Here is a 22,670-nt window from a genome sequence, read left to right as displayed (position 1 = left end):
CAAGGTTAAAGTGATTTATTCCATACCATTTTGCAGCCATGGCAAGGCCAGGCTGAGAGATGGAAGCTCACTGAGACAGTTCTCCTCTGCCTCCCCACTCTCCCTGGAGAACAGGCAGATTGATGAAGTACACTGCTGAGGGGAGCAGCGGGTGGGTCAGGAGAGGTCTGCCGCGCCATGTGGATCTCCTCCGGGCAGGTGGGAATAGAACTCATGTGGAAGTGACTTTAGCTTCTTAGTGCTGTGTTTTAACCCACTGTGCCACCAGGGAGGGCCTCTAAGCCCCTGCTATTGAGATTTTACAAAACTTCATCACATACACATAACATTGGCCATTATCCTTCATCTTCAGCCATTTTCCTTTCTCAAGATTAATAGGAGTTGGAGCTGAAAATTCTAAGACTTTTCTTATCCCTTAGTCTTTCTGGTGACCAGGAGCCATCCAAGAGCCCACCCAGAGCTGCCTCATTAGAACAAAAGACACTCCTATCAACCAGGATATTATAAGGGTTTCAGGAGCTCTGTGTCTGCAATCAAGGTCAAAAGCCAAATATTAAAGCAAAGATGCCATTAGTACTATATAGTACTATTAGTACTATTAGTACTATATAGTTCCCTTTGCTATTTCCAAGACTTTTAGGAGCTTTTTTGCCAGAAATGGGGACAAAGAACAAATACATATTTCTCACTATAAATCACAAACCTACATGGGAGCTACAGCCTTAAAAATAGTGTATCATTGAATTCATGAAGCATACATTAAAAATGTGTATCTTTGTTACACTTTTAAAATGACTTTTGAGGGCCTTCCTGGTGGTACAATGGGCAAAAGTGTGGCACTGTGAAGCTCTCTGCAGCCACCGCAACATGAGTTTAGTCCCTGGTCAAGCAGAGAGGTTAACTACATGGCATAGCAGACCTCTCCTGACCCACTCTCAGTGTATTTCAGTAAATCTGCCTATTCTGCTCCTTCCTCTGTCTCTGGTGAAATCTCTCACCCCCTGCACCTCTGGCTTGTACCCCAGTTCTTATGTGCATAAATAAATAGATCTTAAAAAAATAACTTTTGAGCCCCTAAACTTGTAGTAATTCAAAGTGGACTGTATGGATTTCTAAAGAAGACATAGTCTCTGTCCCTATTTCAGATATGACAGATTTCTGTTAGATGACAGATAAGTAAAACCGTCCTAAAGGGAAGAACCAAGTATCATGAAGGGTAACTGGAAAGGGAGTTCTTTCCAAAATGTAAAATATGGGTCTAGTAAGGAAATCAGTCCCCCTACTCTAGTCATAAGATGCCTCAAAAATGTCTGTAGGATTTGATCTTGTATGTTATCCTTTCTTCCTTTTATTTTTTAAAAGTTTTATTTATTTATGCATACAGAACTGGAGTACTGGTCAGAGTAGTAAGGATGGTGAGAGGATTCACCAGAGACTGAGTGGGGAGCAGAACAGGCAGATTGATGAAGTACACTGCTGAGGGGAGCAGTAGGTGAGACAGGAGAGGTCTGCTGCGCCATGTGGGTCACCTACCTGGCCAGCACTGAACCTGTGCTAAAGCAGATGCAGCTAGCTTTGTAGTGCTGTGCTTCAACCCTTTGCACCACCAGGAAGGGGCCTGCATTATCTTTTCTTTCCCCTGGATAAGAGTTTTATTAGTTATTCTGTCTCTGCTCAATCTTTGCAGTTTGCGAATGGAGTGTATGGAGTGGCAGAGAATTTATATTAGAAGCTATCCAAAGACTTAAGGACAGCTTGAGTGAGGACAGCTTGCTGGAGATGCTGGACTTGATGACTATGAATGAGACTTTGTCTCACTTCTAGAGAGACCGAGTGTAGGAAGACCTGAAAGATAGAGTATGCTGTTAACTAAATCCATTCTTCCTCCTTTTGTCCACTCCTTTTACCTCTTCATCCGTTCCCCCAACATCCCAAGCACAGATAGACTATGTTCCCCAGCCTGCCTTGGGTTAGCATTTGGCCAGGCAACTGCTTCTTTTCAGTGGAATGTGCGTGGAAGGGCTAGCCATTCTGTACCAAGATCGGTCAGGCAGTTGTGGAACCGATGGTTAGGAACACTAATGTTGTAAGAGGCGAGAGCCAAAATGTTGTATCAGCCCACTAAACTTTTACGATTGATTTTTCAGCAACTAAATGCTAATTGAATTAAAAGAATGAATGTAATGAATACATCAAGAAATCATTATTCTAGGCCATTGATTTGGTATCTGGTCAAAAAGAACATATGATAACAATGTATAAAATCAATAGGCAAATTGACTAGATTTCTTTGCTTATTCATTCATTCATTTATTTATTTATTCCAGTAAACAACAGTGTAACAAGTTAAATTTTGGAATTCAAACTTTTGTCATGAATGATTAGAGTTTTTCTATTTTATGAAACTTGAGTGTGTAAGTTATATAAACTTAACAACAGTATTTCCAAGCTCACAGAAAGAAAATGGTCATAACAAGTCATTGCTCATTCTAGAAATATGCTATATTTGGTTATTAGTAGTATCATGTTTTTCATCAGTTAACATAGTACAGGTCAAGTTTTATGAATCCCTTTAGCTACCTTCATGGCAGTTTTGTCCAGTTTCACATGTATTTCACTATTTACAGGCTCTGGCAAGATACCTTATGTATAGTAAAGACCTAATGAATATTTGGAAACCTGGTATAACCTGAAAAATATGAAATTGCAAATGCTACAAAACAGATCTGAAAATCCCTTAGGTGTTTATTTGTCCTAGTAATATCTGCTTTATTCCTTTCCTGGAAAAGTCATGTTACAATTGAAAGGTTATTATTTGCTGATGATTCATTTGAAAGTCCTTTTTTATTTCATCCTATTAATCCCTTGGAAATTTTTTGCTTTATGATTTCATATTCAACCATGCCTGGATATTGATATGAAAGCATTTTTTAACAGAAAGATTTATTCATTTATTTATTTATTTACTTATGCTTACAGAACTGGGGTACAGGTCAGAGGTTTGGTGAGAGGATTCATCAGAGACAGTGGGGAGCAGAACAGGTAAATCAACTGAAAAACATTGGTGAGGGAAGCAACAAGTGAATCAGGAGAGGTCTGTTGCACCATGTGGGTCACCTCCTGGCTGGGTATCAAACTGATATTACAGTGGCTCTGGAGAGCTTCACAATGCTGTGCTTTAACTCGTTGTGCCACCAGGGAAGGCCCCATAATGAAAGCTTTTAACTGGCCTTTCATTGTAGTAAGATCTCAGAGGTGAACAAAAGTTCAGTGGCTTTGTTAAAACAAAATAAACATCATCATTAAAATCACTGAAATTATTAATATTGTGTCTCTCCTTAAATCATTCTTGGAACATCTCTAGCCTTCCTTCTTTAAGCAGGCATTAAAAAGCCGTTGAATAGAACAGGGAGCCAAGGTTAAAGTGATTTATTCCATACCATTTTGCAGCCATGGCAAGGCCAGGCTGAGAGATGGAAGCTCACTGAGACAGTTCTCCTCTGCCTCCCACTCTCCCTGGTGTCTAATGCTTCACAGCTGTATTAACTCACTGGCATCATTTAGTGCACTGAAAGATGATTTGCTTTTCTCAGCATGCCTGGTGCATCAACAGATGCCCTCTTGGCTTTGAAACAATCAAAGCAACTTCCCATGTATCTGACTTCCCATGAGTGACAGGTGCTGGAAGATGAGAACAGTGCACAGGTCAGTATCATGAGGCCCGGTCTCTGACCCAGACTGCACTACGTTTTCATTCACCCAGACCACCTCGCATATTACCACAAACTGAGTTAGCATTGCAGAGTGTTTTTAACATCATGTCACCTACTGGAAGTACCCCACAACAATACCTATGTCTCTTTTTTCCACCAGCAGAAAAATAAACCTCTGCTGGGAACTCTGTAGTCCTTTAGAAGGCAAAGGCATGAAATAATCCACCATTGCAGGGTGATTGCTATGGACTGAATGTTTGTGTCTCTCCTAAGTACATATGTTGAAGTCTTAATTCCCAATATTATATTTGGAGGTGATGTTTAGGCAGGTGATTAGCTTTCGATGAGATTTTGGGGCTCAAAATGGGATGGATCCCCTTATAAGGGGATAAAGGAGCCAGAGCTCCCCCTCAGGTTACTTTCCTAATGTGAGAACTTACCAAGATTCTGTAAGATGCCCCCACTGGAAGCACTGTCCCTCACGTTTGCTCTACTGTATGTTTCCCCAAACTGTACTTGGATCAAAGTAAAGTTAAATCAAAAGAGCCTTCATAGCATGTGATACTCTTCTCAAGGTACTTTGTAAGGACTCAGATACAAGGACATTCCTTTTTTCCCAAAGGATAATTTGCAGGGGGGTTGGGGGTGGGGAGGAAGGGTGGACTCAAAGATTTTGAAATATTTAGATACATGACACTTGATCAAGAAATCAGGACTTTGTCCAGGAAATTGATATTTTTCCCAATAGTATCCTGTATGTAGATGATTCAGCTGCCTTTCCGTGCTGCATCCCCTAAGGAAAGCAATACAAGTTAGTGTGCTCAGTTCCATATTTCGCACCGTGCTCACGCACATATGTGTGTGTATACTTTATGCTACCTATAATGCACACACACGTATTAGTTTGTTATTGTTTCTTACATTTTTAATAAAATAGAATGTTATAAATTACTTTGTGAACTTTAACAGTATTTTCTCAGGGACTTACTTTCAGTGTGTCAGTGTGCAAGTGTGTGTGTGTGTATGTGTGTGAATATTATATTATTGATATTTGGAGCAGATAAATCTTTGCATGGGACCTCTGTTTAGTGATGTTTGCGTCTTGGCTGCCACGTCCCTTTCCCCTGTTGCAGTAAAGTGGTTTCTTTCAACCATCAGCCTCTTAGTGCCTTAGTGGAGATTTAAGTTGTTTAGCTTTTTTTCTTTCTTTCTTCCCAATCTGCAAAAAAATAAAAATAAAAATAAAAATCCCCATATATGTATCTTTAAACAAAGTTGCTTCTTTTTCTATATAGCAGATTCCTATAATGATATTGCTGGGGAAATTGATGGACTTTATTAAGTTACTTTCACGATAGCTTGTAACACAATTCAAATTCCATCCCATTGTCTGAAAGGCCCTCCTGGCTTCCCCGCACAAGATACTACTATCCTTTCATTCCTATTTACTAGCTAATCGGTGCCTAAAAAAATGGTTGTCCATGTTGCCTTGAACTTTAATTTTTCTGGCCATTTATCACCTATGTATTGGTCATTTATTTTTCATGTTTCATGAAACCTGTGCAGTTGTCTGCCTATTTGTGGGTTATCTGTATTTTATATTTCCACCAATTTGAAGGAACACCTTGTTCAGTGATAATTAGTTCTTTTCAATAAGTATTACAAATGTTTTCTGTGTGTTGTTGGTAATCACTTCCCTTTTGTGTTTTATTTTTTCCATTTTCATAAGTCAATCTTGTGGAAAAACCTTTCCATTTTAATGTAAGAGGGATGAGTGATTTGCTCAAGGTAAAGTGACTTACTCACAGACAGAACACCAGTTCCCACCCAGCGCTTTTCTCTTTCCTAACACTGCCTTCAGGGAGCAGCTCTTCCTACTGCTCTTGCCATGCTACACTCCATCTGTGCATGTTCACAGCACAGAGTAGAGTCAATTTGAAAATAGGACAGCAAAGTTGAATAAAATATTATAACATAAAAACAACCCTCATGCCTTGAGCACACAATAATTTTTTTTACATTGTCCTTTTATAGTGGACCAAACACTGAAGCCATATTGGGGGGAAATTGCTAGCTCCTTGGCACATAGGCAAAATAGCAGTGAAGTGAGCAGATGGTTATGGGGCATTCCTATCTAGGAATTCTGCCAGGAAACATTCAGAAATGGAGGTGCATAGATAGTCTGAGCAAGACAGCCAAGAGGCTAATATGCTTAGGTGGCGTAATGCCTTTTCATAAAATATTGGGCTGTTTGCAGCAGAAGGAAACAGGGCTTTTAGAAGATCTGTCTAATTCCTTAAGCATCATATCACATTGGAAATCCTTACCTTGTAAGAGAATGAATCAGGAAAAAGCTCCCTGAAATATCACCACCACCTGTAATTCTCTGTTTTTGAAAACAAAGCATCCAAATTCTTATTCTCTATGCTTAGCCCATTAATTTCTACATGCATGATTTGCAATATTGTTCAGTACACGTCTGCAGCCAGGTGCCTAGAGACAACCGGTATGGCAGCCAGGACTTTGCATGTTTCATAGCATACTGAGAAAAATGAAAGTCAGATGACCCATACCTACTGTCAGTCCACCAGGCTTCTGTATGACTTTGGAGAAGCAAGTCAAAGGATATGTGTTTGTTCATGCCTGATAATTTCAAATATGTGTTGATGTAAGAGGATTAATAAATATCAAGAAATTTTAGCTTAGATAAGTAGTGCTTTTTAAAAGTTTGTCTGTATGAGTAAGGCAGTGATTTTCAACCAGAAAGAATGGTGGGAGGTGGGTGGAGAAGGAATTAAAACTACACATCTCACCCAGGATTCTGATACATCCTTTTACAAGGCATCCCACCTACTCCCACTCAAAGTGATAATTCGGTAAGCCAATTATAGTTAGAAATGGCTGATGTACCTAAGGTGAGTTGGGCATTGGAAAATATTGAGAACTACTGATGTAAAAATTCAAAGATACTCCATCAAGTAGGAATCAGCCTGTAAAGTGTACACACACACAAACACACACACACACACACTGTTAAAAGGAGGCTGTGAGTGGCACTATGCTGGGTACAGTGAAGCGTACAGGTGAGAGTGTTCTTTCACAAGCACTGGTAGCCATCACCAGCCAACAAACATTGGTGAGTCAGATCAGTACTGTTCACCATGTAAGTAATTATTAAGGCTCTATTAGGTGGGCAGTTGTGTGCCAAAAGACTAAGATGTGATTCCAGTCCTCTAGGGGCTTACCCTCTAGTAGAGGCACTTAGGAAAATAAACTAAGAATAAACAGTCAAAGCAAACTCTGCTACTGGATATTTACACTGGAGATACATAAAAACAGTGGCTAAAAGGAGGAGATATTTTTCAAACAGCTGATTACAAAAGAGATAAAGAGAAAAGCCAGGTGGGAAAGTGGAGGAGACCTGAAAGAACAGCAGTGAGCCTCTGCAGGGAGTGGGTGTTGGGTACGCACCCAGGCAGTTGGGCCTGGGGTTGGGACAGGATTTCATGGCACATCATGACAAAAACTGAGACTCAGCCTTCTGAAGGTATGAAACTGGAGCCAAGACCTTATGTAGAAAGTTGGCACTCCGGACCATGCCCCCTCAATAATGTGGAGGAAATAACATTCCCACTAACAGAGAGAAAAAGATAAAGCTGTAGGTCTTTTTCTAGGACTTTGGAGGATAAAGAGTGAGCTGTGTGAAATTAAAACATCAGTTCTGTGCCACTAAAGCCAGACAAAACCTGGTTCTATGTTGTGAAACCCTTTCTAGTATCCAGCAGAATCAAAGCAAAGCAAAAACTACTAAGTAGAAATACCTTCACAACTGAGAGTAAACTAGACTCATAAAGGGGGCCTTTTTCAGTGGTAAATAAGGATTATAAGATTCACCAACAAAAATAGGATACCCAGTTAATTTGGAGTTTAGGTAAACAAAAAATATTTTCAGTGTAAGTCTGCTCATGAAATATTTAGGACATACTTTTCCAAAAACTATTGTTTATTAAAATTCAGATAAAACCTGATGGCCTGTATAATCATTGACAAAGCTGTGTAAAAAGCAACTTGACAATTTTTAGTTGATAGTTTAGTTGATAGCTGGACTTGGCTGTCCAAACTAGGTTCTAACTAAGGATATTATTTATGTTTAGAGACTAACTAAGGAGGGAATCCAGAAATGGGATGCATTGAAAAAGGGAAGAAGCATCTTCAAAAAACAATGGATATCAATAAATCCTGCACCTCTGAGGTTAAGACTAAGGGGAAGAAAAGGGACAAGAGGATACAAGGGATGGTTTTGGGGGGCTTCACACTGTAAAGCAGGTTTTGTTAAACTCTAACATCTAATGATCATGACCCACACATTGATTTTTCAACCCTACTTTTGAACACAGGTGCACAATTATCAGACAATAATTGGGAGGATAGGGATACTTGAGAAGCTTCTGGGTATTTTCAATGATTGGCCTGGCTAAACAAATAAGTATGATGCAAATCAGGTTTTCTCACACTCAGTGTACTAACATTTTAGGGTGTATCATTTCAGTTTTGACTAGGGAGAGAATTGTCGTATGCAGTGTAGGGTGCGTAGCAACTTCCTGGCCCCTACTCACTAGTTCCACCCCTCAGCCCCAGTAAGGACAAGCAAAAATGTTTCTAGAAATATGTTGTCCCCTGGAGGGCAAAGTTGCTTCCTGAGAAACACTGGAACAAACTAAATCTGAACCTTAAGCTGCTAGAGACTATCAACTGTACCTTATTCATTTTGATAATTTCTAACATTTAGGAGAAGCATTCAATAAATGGCTGTGGTGTGGACAAGTGAATGAATGAGTGTTGATGGTCCCTGTCTTGTTCTCGAATCACAATGTTTTAATAATTGTTGGTATCCTTATTAAACTTCAGATGCTCCCACCCCACTCCCAGAGATTCATTCAATATAGGAGGAAAGAGCCACAGGAATTGCATTTTACAAAAGCATCACCATGAGTTCTCAGCCAGAATCTGAGAAAACCCTAAGTCCTATTACAATCCTACAAAGTACAGTTACAAAGTTTCCAGACATTTTCATCCATTCAATAAGCATATGTAATTTCAGGGACAGATAAACACATATTTGGTTGCTCTATGGGTCCAAAGCAGAATTTTCTTTAAAAACTATTCAGCTTAACCTACAACTATTTTACCATGCTATTTACTATGTGATATTTACTTGGGGGTTAAAAAAAAATCAGAATGACAGCATATATTTCAACCTGACATCCTTTAAAGAGTGCTGTGGATAAAGCCTTCACCAAGGTCTGTAGTCACAGCAAGTTCTTGAAGTGGGTTAAGTCTCTGCACCAGTCACTTCTTTTTAGAACTTGACTGAATAGGGTCCTTCAGTCCAGAAACAGATTTTGATTGAGGCAACCTCAGACCCATGGTGATTGTTTCATAAGGTTGAAGGACTATGGAAATCACTTTAAAGGAAAAGATTTTAATGATTACTTCTTCTTCTTCTTTTTTTAATTCCAGTAAACTCTGAACAATTTAAAAAACCTATTTCAGTATACGAAAGGATTTTACATATTTGGGCTTGGCTTAATAATCTTCTAACAAGACAAATTGCTTTAGTCCTAGAAAGCTTTTTGGGGAAAAGTTTCTATCTTCTTGGTCTAAGTGGTAGGGATCTTTAATCACCCATGTAAAAGATTTTGGAGCATTTCACGGACTCATTGGTCACAGAGTATTCTAGAAGTAATGGACCTAGGATTCACAGAGGTAAGTGTCATCTGGGAATCATTATCTCCATAATTACAGGGATCGTAGGAGTAAGTACTGCTGATTTGATCTAATAATGATATAGTATGCATTAAGAAATAGGCAAGCGATAGAAATTACCCAGGTACCCAACAACAGGTAATTAGATCAAGAAGATTATATTCACACACATGTGCATACAGATGTACAATGAAATACTACAACTTAGCGATCAGAAAAGATAAACTTTGCAGGAACATGGGTGAAGTTGGGAGAGATTATACTAAGTGAAGTAAACCAGATGCAGAAACTAAAATACTGGATGGTGTCACTTTTATATGGAATATAGAAAAACAGTTAAACAGCCATGAATTTTAAAACCAACTCTTAAGATATGACCAGAGATCTGTGGCATCTAGAAGGGAAGGAGAAAGAAGGGTTGAGAAAAAAGTGAGGAGAAAGCACAATGGGGTTACAGGAAGACTATGGGTCCTTCAATGGTAAGAGAGCTATGGTGACCGCACCTGAAGGGGCGATCCTATGTTTTAAAATGTTAACAAGGATGGAAACCAATGATAATTCAACTAAAAACAGAGTCAGAAAAGATGTGATCTTACTACATACGAGACTCCAAGTTGCCACTTGGCACTGTTCTAAGAGGTACTGTGTGTATCATTACAACTGACTCTTTCAAGTTCTATAGCTTAAAATGTGCATTCTTCTGGAGTGGAGGCACCATTGGACTCTCTACTGGCTCCAGTGGTGGAACTAGCAATGGATAAAGTACAGTTTATATTTTCTAGCAGCTTTAAGTTCATATTTAATGAATTTTTTTAAAGATTTATTTATTTGTGCATACAGAACTGGGGTACAGGCCAGAGGCTCAGGGGCAGCGAGAGGCTTCACCAGAGACAGAGTGGGAAACAGAACAGGCAGATCGACGAAGTACACTGCTGAGGGGAGCAGCGGGCAGGTCAGGAGAGTTCTGCCATGCCATGTGGTCACCTCCGGAGCAGGCGGGAATTGAACTCATGTGGAAGCGGCTTTAGCTTCTCAGTGCTGTGCTTTAACCCGCTGCGCCACCAGGGAGGGAAATTTAATGAATTTTGCTTTCAAAATGGAACTTGCTTTCTGCAAGGCAGCTCAGACTATATATTTCCATTCAAGATGTTTGACAATTGGTATGATAAAATACATTCATGTATAAATCAAACATTAAAAAATTCTGTTCTCTAAATCAACAAAACAACAGCATAGAGTTGCTCACCAAGCAAAACTAATTACGTGGTTTCTTTATCAAGTCATCCTAAGACTTTTGAAATAATTTTTGAATTTAAAATGTGGCAGATGTGTTCTTTTGTCAGACCTGACTGTCACCAGGTAAGGAATGCCCTGATCTGAGCCACCATCTGGTGAAAGGATTGCATCAAACTCTTCTAGCAACTTCCTGTCTGCTTGATCACTGTTTGGTCCCTGCCACCCAGCCTGTTCCAGTTGCAGGCAAGCTGGCTGCTCATCACTGGTAGGCACACACCTGTTGCCAGTGCTTTCTATATAAGTGGCGTGGAAAGCCTTTATCTCAGACTCTGCCAAAAACAATGCCCCACTTTCCAAATCACCAACCCACCTGAATGGGCTGCCACCCCAGTAATATCAGTGGACCCTGGAGCAGCAGACTCGTGCTCCTTCTGCTGTTGTCCTCTTGCTCCCAAGCACGACTGACCAGGAGCTGCTCCCAGGCCAGTTACCTGATTTAGTTGGTCAGCTGGTGAATTGTAGTTTCAGAAAATATAAAACTTCGGGCCCTCCCTGGTGGCGCAGCGGGTTAAAGCCCAGCACTAAGCAGCTAAAGCTACTTCAGCATGAGTTTGATCCCCTTCTGCCCCAGAGGTGACCACATGGCGTGGCAGACCTCTCCTGACCCGCCTGCTGCTCCCCTCAGCGTTGTACTTCTACGATCTGCCCGTTCTGCTCTCCACTCTGTCTCTGGTGAAGCCTCTCACCGCCTCTGCACCTCTGGCCTGTACCCCAGTTCTGTGTGCAAAAATAAGTAAATATTTTAAATATATATATATATATATATATATATATATATATATATATAATTTCTCTTCTTTTCAAGGTGCTGAATTCTGTTGAGGTACATGCTGAACACATAACTCAAAAATTATCTCTCCCATCAAAGACTGCCTAAGAAGTCAATATCTATGTTACTACCTAAGTCACACTAAGACAGGAAGCCCTTTTGTTAATGGGCAGATTGACATTCTACAACAACCAGTTTGAATTGGTAAAAGGGCAGTTAGAACTAATATAATTAATTACATGTGCTACTTAATTCAGATACTGTTACATTCTTCACAAAATAGGAGTATTTCAGTAGTTTAAGAACTTGCCAAAGCCCTTCCCCAATCACTTTGATTTCAGCCTCCCAAACACAAACTGGCAGCCCTGAGGTAGTACATGATCTCCATCTTCATGACCCATCCAGGGGAAGGTAAAAGGTAGTTTGGTCATTAGTTCATAAGACCCAAAGCAAATCTACTGAAATGTGAACTTCTGTTTTGAAAGAGCTTTCTAAAATCTTTTCTTGGAATGAGACAGGATAAAAGTATGTATTATTAAATGATATGATTAATTATGAATAAAAAGCACACCTATTTCATTACTGTTGATCAATTTTGGATGGAAAAAATTAAGTGATTTTTCCAGGGCAGGGACCATATTTTATTACTTTTTTTTTTTTGCACTATGTATACTAAAAGTGAAAATCAAATGCTTGAATGAATGAATATATGACTGAATGAAAGGCTTACCTTAAGCTGAAAATAGGGAAGTTGAGGATTAGGGGAATGTGCTGTATAATGGAAGTTGCCTGGGCTTTGGAACAAGGCAGAGCTTGGCAAGAATCCCAGCTCTAACACTTACCTATGTAACCTTGGGCTAGTCACTTAACTTCTATGAACCTTGGTTTCAGAATCTGAAAAATGAGGTGTGTAGTGGCAGTAATATTTATATTGCAGAATTGCCATATAAATTATAAATAGGGTACATAAAGCTCCAGGCACACAGTAAATGATAAAAATGTGGACCCTTTATCAATTACTAGCGAATCACATCATTCACTGGAACTAGTAATCCTCAAGAACAATCAAACTTATCTTAGCATTTACTCTAAACCAATGGCAAAAGTGTAAAAAGGGAATTAAACCCTTTTATACTTTGCATAATTCTTGAATAAGTTACGAAATATCTCTGAGATGATTAAAGCTTTCTGTAAGGCAGCTCAGACTCTATCGATCATCGCCCGTTTGTATTAATAAAGAACTCTGTAACAGCTCAGAGGAATCACATAATGGAGTCAGTATGCAGCTTTGCTTTGTAAATGCTCAGATAAGCACATGAGAAACTTCAATTAGCTCTTCTCTTTTTTAGAAGACATGGCAGTACAGCGTGAGATACTACACCAATCTTCATTTCTCGGGGCTCTCATTTTAATGCTTCTAAAGTGATATTGGCTGTTTTCTTAGCAATTGCTTATACAAAGCTAGAAATTCAGGCAGCAGAAAAAGTGGCCACATCTTAGAGAAGAAATGAGACTCATGAAACTCCAAGCCCAAGACCCAAGCAAGGTCATCTCGGGCTTCTACCCCCAACCCCTTCATTTCCTGATGAGCCTTTAGCAATGATGACTGTGCATAGCTCAATGCTTGAGCTGCCCCCACCTAATTCTGGAGACCAGCTCATGTCTCCTCCATGGGAAGCCTGACTTTCCTGGACCAAGTGAGGACCAAGTAGGAAAACCAGAGATTGTCTTATTTGCAGTTTATTATCTCTTTTTAAGTCTCAGTGTGTGGAATAGAAATCATTATAACAAGCGATTTTAACTGGTTCAATAATCTCATATAGATAAGAAGCTGGGGGATAACAACCTTTTGGGGAATAATGTCAGTGGTTGGAAGGACAGTCAATGCCTTGTCAAGTCGCGTGGTTGGATATATTTTTTCTACAAATGTTCATAATTTAAAGGAAACTAAGAAAGGGAAAATGGTATCACTTTTAAATTCGTTGTTGCCAAAATTTAAGCTAGGTAATCCATCAGAGTTAGTGATAGTAACAGGATCTTCTTTATTAAGGTCAGCATAAATAAGTATGTATGCATGTATTTGTAACACTGCTTATACATAATGAGTTTATTTAAAACTTTATCTGTGCAAAGCTGTATGTATTTACCTTTTTCTAAAAAGAGAATGGGCCCCTTTAATTTCTAAAGTAAGCACGCCCAAGACTCATGCAGCATCTATCTTCATCCTCATTGAATTCCAATAGAATAGTACAAAAAATGGTGTCAGGATCCTTGAGTCATTTGTGCTATCAGAGACATCAAAGACAAGAAGCTGGAGAGAGCAGCTGCATCTAAGATGGTGCTGGGGATATAAGGACTGGTGAGGAAGCAGTAAATTCTGGAGGCCTTCTGGAAGACTTCATGGAGGAAGTGGCTTTTGAGTTGGGTCTTAAAAGACAACTAGAAAAGAGGAGGGCAGAGAATGATCATCGAGGAAGCTGAATACATGAGAATATATGTATATCAAAATATTGACTATTCAGCACAAATCCATATGATTATAGGAAGGTTTTTCTGTCTCAAATATTACCCCTCATCCCCAAAGGATTTTCTGCTGAAGGAGAACTTATTTCCTAAAAACAAACATGCTTGCCATTGCACTACTCCATTTAAATAAAATGCAAAGAAAATAAAGCAGTGCTTTTATATTAAGAAACAGAGCTGCCAAGTCAGCAGTTCTTAAATTAAAAAGCCTCGGGCTCTAGCCAGAGAGACCTTTCCCAAAGGGAGAAAAGGCCCAAGCCCGTGAGATACCCACTGTGAAGGCTGCTCAGCAGTGTGCTTCTTAGATCTTAAAGACGGCCTAATGTGACTGCCCTTGTTCATTTATTTATGTCACAGGGTTCTGCCAGTGACTTTTCCCATTATGGAAATTGGGCTATTTTTTTCCAGGGCTATGTTTATTAATGGTAATGTTTAGGCTCTTTCCCAGTCCATTTTCTGAACTAAATGTTTATATGCACACCACAATATGAACTGGATTTTTTCCATTATCTTACACATATTCTTACATCTTGTGGGCTTTTCCCTTGACTTTCCTAATAATGGTTTTCATTTTTTGTACTTTTGATCGAAGTATAATATACATACAGAGAAGTACAGAATGCTCGAGTGTTTACTTCAATGAATTTTCAGAGTAAGCACACTTGGGAAACCAGTTTTCAGATTAAGAAAACTTTCTAGCCCCTAGAAGCTCCCTCACTTCTTTCCCATTGACTTTTCCCAAACCCAATGATGCTATGACTTCTAACAGCAGTGATCAGGTTGAAATCAGTTTCGCATGATTTGATTTATATAGTTATATAAATTTTGAATTATATAATAAAATGTGATTTATATAATTATAAGTGAAATTAATTATTTGATTTATATAATTACACAGATTATATAGTTATGTAATTATATAAATTATAATTATTTGATTTATATAATTATATAAATTTTGATTTATATAATAAAATTTGATTTATATAATTAGAAGTGAAATTGTGTGTTCTCTTTGTTGTAGGGCAGCTTTTACTCAATACTCAATGTCTATGGGATTCATCCTCATAGTTGCCACTTGTGTTTTCTCTGGATTGTGTATCTGTCACAGTGAACAGACCATATTGTACCTACACATTGCGGATGGTGTTTGGATTCTTCCCAATTTAGGTCTAAAGTACTTAGCTGATTGCTTTTAAAACAATTTATGGAACTTGTATGTGATTGGTAAGAAAAAAAAAAGTAGTGTACTGTTAATGGACACTGTTATTGCATGCAAAATTCTAGCTAAAAAATTGTACTACAAAGTAAGTTGCCAGAAAATGCAGCATATTATCTCCATCCCCATTGAATTCCAGATCCTGAATCATGATCAACACTGACATAAAGAATGTGACAAAATCAAAGACTTTGCAAATAGGAAAATTTCTTTAAGAAAACAACCCCCACTACAAATTTCTCTTACTAATTGGTCATTGTGGGTGTTCCAGCGAGGGGTGAATTACTATTGTACAAGGAATTTTTGCTGTACCTGGGAACTAAACAATTAGAACTAGTTGGCTTAATTCTAAGGTGCTTGCATTCTGTACAATACATTATCATTAGACAAGTGATGTGTCTTTGGGTTGAAAGTAACAGAGAACAAGAGGGAACAAGTTGTTTTTGTTTAATGTTTTGATTTTTGGGTTACTGAGTTTGCTGGAGTTTTGTTTTGGAGGGTTTTCTGCATGCAATACTTTCTAAGACTAGCAGCGGAGCTGGTGCTTCCTAAGTCATAGCTTTCATCATACTTTTGTTTAATTTCTTATTTATTTTGTAACAAAGATTTCAATAGTAATGTCCTTAGCTATATTATTGTTTGTACTTATGGCAGGGCAGCTTTATCAAACAGTACATCATGATCATGAAAAACGGAACGTTAGGAGCTTTATAACCCAGCTTGAATCATGCCTATATCTGCTATTTATTAATTGTTTGACTTTGGGCACTTTGTTGAAACTAATTCTTCCCTTAGTTTCCTCTTTCACAAAATGCAAATAATGATGCCTATTCTTCACAGGGTCATAATGAGGATTAGTATATGAAATATTGCCTGACACAAGCACTTGATCAGTATTTGCTCTTTCTATGAGTATGTACCATTATTCATGTTACAGATATTGGTTAAATGCTACTCAACTGATTCAAAATATATTCATAAAAATATTTAGGGTTGAAGTTGTAAGTTGCATTATTATTTGATTTCAACACAGGACAACTACCTGTTTTACACCTTAGTAACATTTTCTTTCATGATTAAATATATAGACCTTTAAAGATAGAGATGTTAGAGATAAGGACTACTCAGAGGATACATGGGTCAATGGAATAGAACCAAAAGCCCAAGATAAATCTACATATTTATTGGTACCTCATCTATGACCATACAATAGAGAAAGGGTCATCTTTTCCAAGAAGTGGTCCTAGAGAATTGGATTGTCACAAATGAAAGAATAAGGTTGGATCTCTCTCTCTAGCTCCATGCACAAAACAAATCCCAAATAGATTAAAGATTTAGATATAAGATATACAATAATAAAATATATAGAAGAAAACATTGGTGATACATTCCAATACATCAAATCATATATTTTAAAAGATTTTATTTATTTATGCATACAGAAATGGGGTACAGGCCAGAGGTTTAGTGGTGGTGAGAGGATTCACCAGAAACAGAGTGGGGAGCAGAACAGGCAGATCCACGAACTACACTGCTAAGGGGAGCAAAGGGCGAGACAGGAGAGGTCTGCTGCACCATGTGGGTCACCTCCAGGACACGGTATCAAACTTGCACTGAAGTGGCCATGGCTTGGCTTAGTTCTGCAGTGCAGCACTCCAATCCACTACATCACCAGGGAGGGTCCTCAAGTCATATTTTTGATGACTCCATCAATAAGGCAAGGGAAAGAAAAGCAAAACAAAAACAAAACCAAATAAAATACCAAGCAGTCGGCTTTACTTCAAGTTTAAAAGCTTTTATGCAATGAAAGAAAAGCCAAGAAGATTAAAAGGATATCCTGTTAAATGGGGGGAAATATTCACATAATATATATATATCCAAGATAAATAAAAAACGATAACTCAACAATTAAAAAACCCAGTTAATATATGGACAGCAGATATGAATAATTCAACATCCCAAGGATGTTCATCATTGTTTCCAAAATGCAAATTAAAACCATAATGAAGATCAGGGAATTGGCACAGAGTATATCCCTGCAGGTGTCATTGTTCTTGGCTGGATCCCTCCTCATCTTCCTCCACAGTGGTTTTGGCCTCAGTGGAGCTGCAGCTGCAGCATTTCATCGAGAAGCAGCATTTCCAGAAGCTGGTGCCCCAGATGACTGAACTTGACCGGGAGAAGAGCATGACAAGTCTGGCCCTGAGGTGAACAATGAGTGGGCTGAGGACTAGTTTGTGCACTGCATTGAGTACTTCACTGATACAAGCCAATTTATTTTGAATCCACTGGAGCAGACCAAGAAGTCCATGCTAGTCTTCTCAGATAGCCTCTTTGATCTCAGCATTACCTCTTTGAAAAGGAAAGTAGTTCAAGAAATGAAAAGCTGTTATGGGGGGACACTCAAGAAAATCTTTATTATTCTTGAGACATCTGGTTATCTAAGAATGAACAGAGGTCAGTTTTGTTTGTTTGTTTGTTTGTTTGTTTTTGGACAGGGGCTTGAGATCATATGTATATCTGTCTGTGCTTTTTAATGCTAATGTTTAGAAAAATGGACAGATTTATGTAAAACTCTATTAGATGCTTATTATTCTATGTGGTACTGTGCTTTCCTCAAACTCCTATTAACTGCTTCCTGTAATTTTAGTAGTGGAACGCTTTCTATTACTGAAGTCCCTGTTCAGCTTTCTCCCATATGAACACTAGAAGGAAGTATCTTAAAACCCTGGTGAAAACACAATTTAACAAACATTTAATGCTGATTCTGTGCCAGACACTGTTTTTGGTGCCAGGGACTTAACAGTACTTATAAACACTCCCTGCCCATGTGGAGCTTACCCTAGTGAGGGGGGACAGACAACAAACATATAACTGTCAGCACAATGAGTGTCTTGGAGCAAAAGAAGAGTAGGGGTTTTAGGGAGTGTTTGTGGGTTGTTATTATTTGAAGTTAGATGATTAGAGAAGGCCTCTTTGGAAATGTGACATTTTAGTGGTGACCTGAATTAACCAAATGACTAGGGTATGTAGGTGTCTGGGAGAATATTTCAGGCAATTGATGGCAGATCCCTAAGGTGGGAGCATACTGTGATGCTCTGTAGAACAGCCAGCAGACCAGTATACCTGGAGTAAAATAAGTACAGAGAATGGTAAGAAATAACGCTGGAGAAATGTGCAGGGGCAGGGCTGGGGTGGTGGAAACAGAGTGTGTACTGGGCATGTCATATCCCATTGTAAATACTTAGCTTTTACCAAGCTACTTGGAAAACCACACAAGGGTTTCTAGAAGATAAATTACAGGCAATAACAAGCCTAAGGAGGATCTGGCTGCTGTTTGAGGAACATGTATATGGCAAGGAAGTAATAGTAGCAGTCACAGCAGCAACAGCAAAGTTGTAAGAATAATGGCAGTTTGAAGTTCAGGAGATATCACGCCTCAGGATAGGTACATGGCATATACCTTACACATATATGCTCCTGTTGATTTTTTCTCCCACCCACACAACTTATTGTGCTCATGTAAACAATCAAATTATAAAGTCCTATAGTCTTTTCCTCCTTGATTTTCATTCTTCCTTTTTATTACTATTTTATCCCTATATCATAATTCCTATATTTACTGTTTAACCCTTCCCTAAGTAATAAAATACTCTCATTGAATTTGTATATAACATCAGTGTCTCTGTTTTAGTGCCCATGTTTACTCAACTAATAAATATCATGAGAAAGAGGGTCTGTCAGATTCAGACAAAATGCTTAACCACCAAATGTGTGTTTAGCCAAGATGATGGGAAGAAAAGGTATAACATTTGCCCCATCCTCAAGGAATTTAATTATCAGATTGTTTGTATCATTCATCTCAGATATTTTTTTTTTCAGCACCTTGATGGAAAAGTGGTATTGTGTCTGTCTTCTCGTTCTCTGACTTATTTCAGTGAGCATAATATCCTCTATGATTTCACTCATGTGGTATATAGAACAGAGGAACTAAATAAAACAAAAACAAAATTTTGTTTAAAAAATTAAAAAAGACCTTTCACAACAAATGCTGGAAAGGATGCAGAGAAAGAGGAAAACTATTACACTGTTTCTGAAATGTAAACCACCATGGAAAGAAATCTAGATTTACTTTAAAAACTAAAAATGGAAATAAATACTGTATGACCCAGCAGTCCTACTCTTGGGTATCTATCCAAAGAAGATGAAGCCATCTGCACCAAAAACAAATGTTTGATAATATTCATAGCAGCATTATTTAGAATAGCTAAGATGTGGAAGCAGGATAAATGTCCATCACTAGATGAGTGGATTGAGAAGAGGCAATACATCCACACTGTGGAATATTATTCAGCCATAAGGAAAGATGAAATGCAGAAATTTCAGCAAAATAGAGGATGTTTGAGAGAATTATGTGTAGTAAAGCAAGTTAGAATGAGAAACCATTCTAGCCATTAACACTGTAGATGATTCAATAAAGTAAAATGCTTACAAAACTAGTGGACATCAGTAAATACTGTGAAGCCTCTAAATTAAGAGGATAAGAGGAGAGAATGGGCTGAGGGGATATAGGGATAGTGTGGAGAAAAAAATGACACTTTATGATATGCCAATTAAAAAAAACAATAAGCAAGTCAGACCATCACAAATTCAAGTATTGATACATATGACTACCTGAAATTAAAATGTTTGTAGTTTTTTAAATTAAAAACACTTTTGATATAGATAAATTACACAATGGAAAGTTGTAGCAGTTGTCAGAAAAAAAGAGTCTTTTTAAAAAATCTTAAAAATTATTAAGAAAAATGTAGTAGGGGCTTCCTCTGGTGGCACAACGTGTTAAAGCACTGCATTATGAAGCTCTCTGAAGCCATTGCAGCACGAGTTCAATCCCCCACCAGGGAGGTGACCCATATGGCATGGCAGACCTCTCCTGACTCATCTACTGCTCCCTTCAGCAGTGTATTTCAGTACATATGCCTGTCTGCTTCCCACTCTGTCTCTGGTGAGTCCTCTCACCTACCACACCTCTGACCTGTACCCCAATTCTGTAAGCATAAATAAATCTTTAAATAAAAAAAACTTAGTCTTTAGTATTCAGTATGAGTAAAAATTTCATATCTTCTTAATGTACAAAAAGGTCCAACTATATTACAGAAATACCATTAAAAACAACAAAATAATGATTATCTTTATGAGAGCATCAAATATTTAAATTTTTACACCTAGAACTGCTGAAGATCAAAGAGATAAAGCTGTTGCTGGGAGACTAAATTGATATAATACTTTAGGATTTAATTCAATGTTATGTGTCATCTAGATGTTTATGCCATTAGACCCAATCATATAATTTTTAAAAATTCCCTGTAGGTGTTCAAAAATCAAGTAAAGCTTAGTCAACAAAGATATCCATCACAGCATGACAGGGAAACATTTTAGATCACTCAAAATTATAAGACTTATTATGCATTCCATTCAATGCAGCAAGATAAAAAAGTTTTCATAATTTGCAATGAGTCCTATAACCATTTTAAGTATGGGAAGCAGGCCATAAAATGCAGTATGATTGCAGATGATATAATATTAAAAACTAAGTTTAAAAAAATCTATGTCAAGGTATTGCACAAAAAGAAATATATATCAAAATAGCAAAAAGTTGTTCCTAAGTGGTAAGGCTGGGAATAAGACTTTCCTTCTTTTGACTTATCCATGATGATATAAATCCTCCAAGTTATCTGTAATAAAGCTGTTTACCACTTAAATTGGAAATAAGTTTTGGTAAGTGAAAAAGTGAGCAAGTGCAAACCACGAGGGGAACTGTGGGAACTTTCCATTTACTTTTTCTCTGCAGGGTAATGAGCCCATTTATTTGGTCTGAATTGTTAGCACAGGTCAGTTTGTGGAATATAGATGCTAAATCCCCAGCTGTGCCCCCCAGCCAAGTTTTCCCTCATTAGTGCAGCTTGGCCTGCGTGATCAAGTGTAAAGTCATTCAAGCCTATATTTAAAGCTAATAGGAAATTCCAATCTTTTACTGCTTCACTTTCTTAAAAATGTTATTTTCCTCCAGTCTGGAGGAGTTTTAGGGCATTTAGGAACATTTCATTTTCTAAAACACTAAATCTGATGTTAGTTATATTACTGAGTAGATACCTTTTGACTTTTCAGATCGCCATGCTTTACAGAGTGACCATTTTGAGCATATTTATATTCTGGCATTGTAGGCACAACATAGCTTCTCCTCCTAGCTCTTTTATGAGTAGACCTCATTAACAGTAGGCTACAGCTGGGAGGTACATTAAGAGGCTACTGCAGTATTACACATTTAAAAACTTCGCCAACATTGAATACTATTCAGCAATCAAAAAAGATAAACTAATGCTATTCACAGCAACACCGATGGAGCTAGACAGGATGATGCTCAGTGAAATAAGCCAGAAAGAAAAAAGAAACATACCTGATGTTTTCACTTATAGGAGGGATATAGAGGAACCAAAAAAAGGAGCCAGGGAAAAGATAGTAAAAATAAAAAACACAACACAACAAAACAAAAATAAACAGGCAGTTGTAAATCAACGACATTCTGCAGGGGAGGAGGAGAGGCATGAAAACGAGGGAGCAAAGAGCACAAGGGACTGTGGTGATGGTGCACGGTGACCTGGTGCAAGCATTGTACGAACATGAACAATGATGTAAAATATAATTAAATAATTCAATTATTTTAAAAAGTTTAAAGAACCTGGTGACTGACTTATAAAAGGTCCTGTGGTATGAGAAACTGTACGTCATCAACGTACAAAGTCTAAAGAAGCAGTGCTTGTCTTCCAAGAACTGAGGGCCTGCCACTGGGGAGGAGGCAAGCCTGTGGCGAGCTCTCTTTGTGCGCCCACTCCACGGCCAGGGCGATGGGCGTGTCCCCATGTCTGTGCTCAGCCTGCTGCTGCTGCTGCTGCCCTCTCCTGTGTCTAAACGCGGTCCTGACCAAGATCTGTCTTCCCCATCAGCGATCTTGTTCAGCCTCAGTCCCTACAGTTTCTCCACTTTGAAATCTGCTTTCATTGTACAGAATCCAATTATAAAGCAGTTATTCAAAACAATACATGGACATGAATTCTGGCCACTTTAGTGATTCTTGTTAACCTGTCTTCGAGGACTTAAATGGTTTTGTGTTAAAATAGATAATATACATGTATTATATATAACACAGTACATATGTAATCATAATAGTATTTTATTAATATCTTAATAAGCTACAAAATAGTGTTATTATTATACTAATTTAAGGTATTACTAAATTTGAAATATTGATATTGGTAAAAGAAACCATTTCAATGGAACTTCAGGCATTGTTATTAACCAAGAGGAGAGGTTGAAGTTTGTACAA

General features: G+C 38.2%; 1 protein-coding gene across 1 annotated transcript in view; it reads left to right on the top strand.

The window, feature by feature from the left end:
• The window catches only part of LOC101627378, a 45,558-nt gene that overhangs the window by 3,294 nt on the left and 19,594 nt on the right, over window positions 1–22,670 (top strand). Inside the window, 2 exon segments of the mRNA XM_012721765.1 lie at window positions 17,329–17,471; window positions 17,474–17,743. Of these exon segments, the coding sequence (XP_012577219.1) occupies window positions 17,329–17,471; window positions 17,474–17,743 (413 nt within the window).

This window comes from Condylura cristata, unplaced genomic scaffold, assembly GCF_000260355.1.
Source record: "Condylura cristata isolate star-nosed mole 26May11 unplaced genomic scaffold, ConCri1.0 scaffold00007, whole genome shotgun sequence".
NCBI lineage: Eukaryota > Metazoa > Chordata > Mammalia > Eulipotyphla > Talpidae > Condylura > Condylura cristata.
Note: the sequence above shows the minus strand (reverse complement) of the source record. Positions and strands in the feature narration are given on the sequence as shown.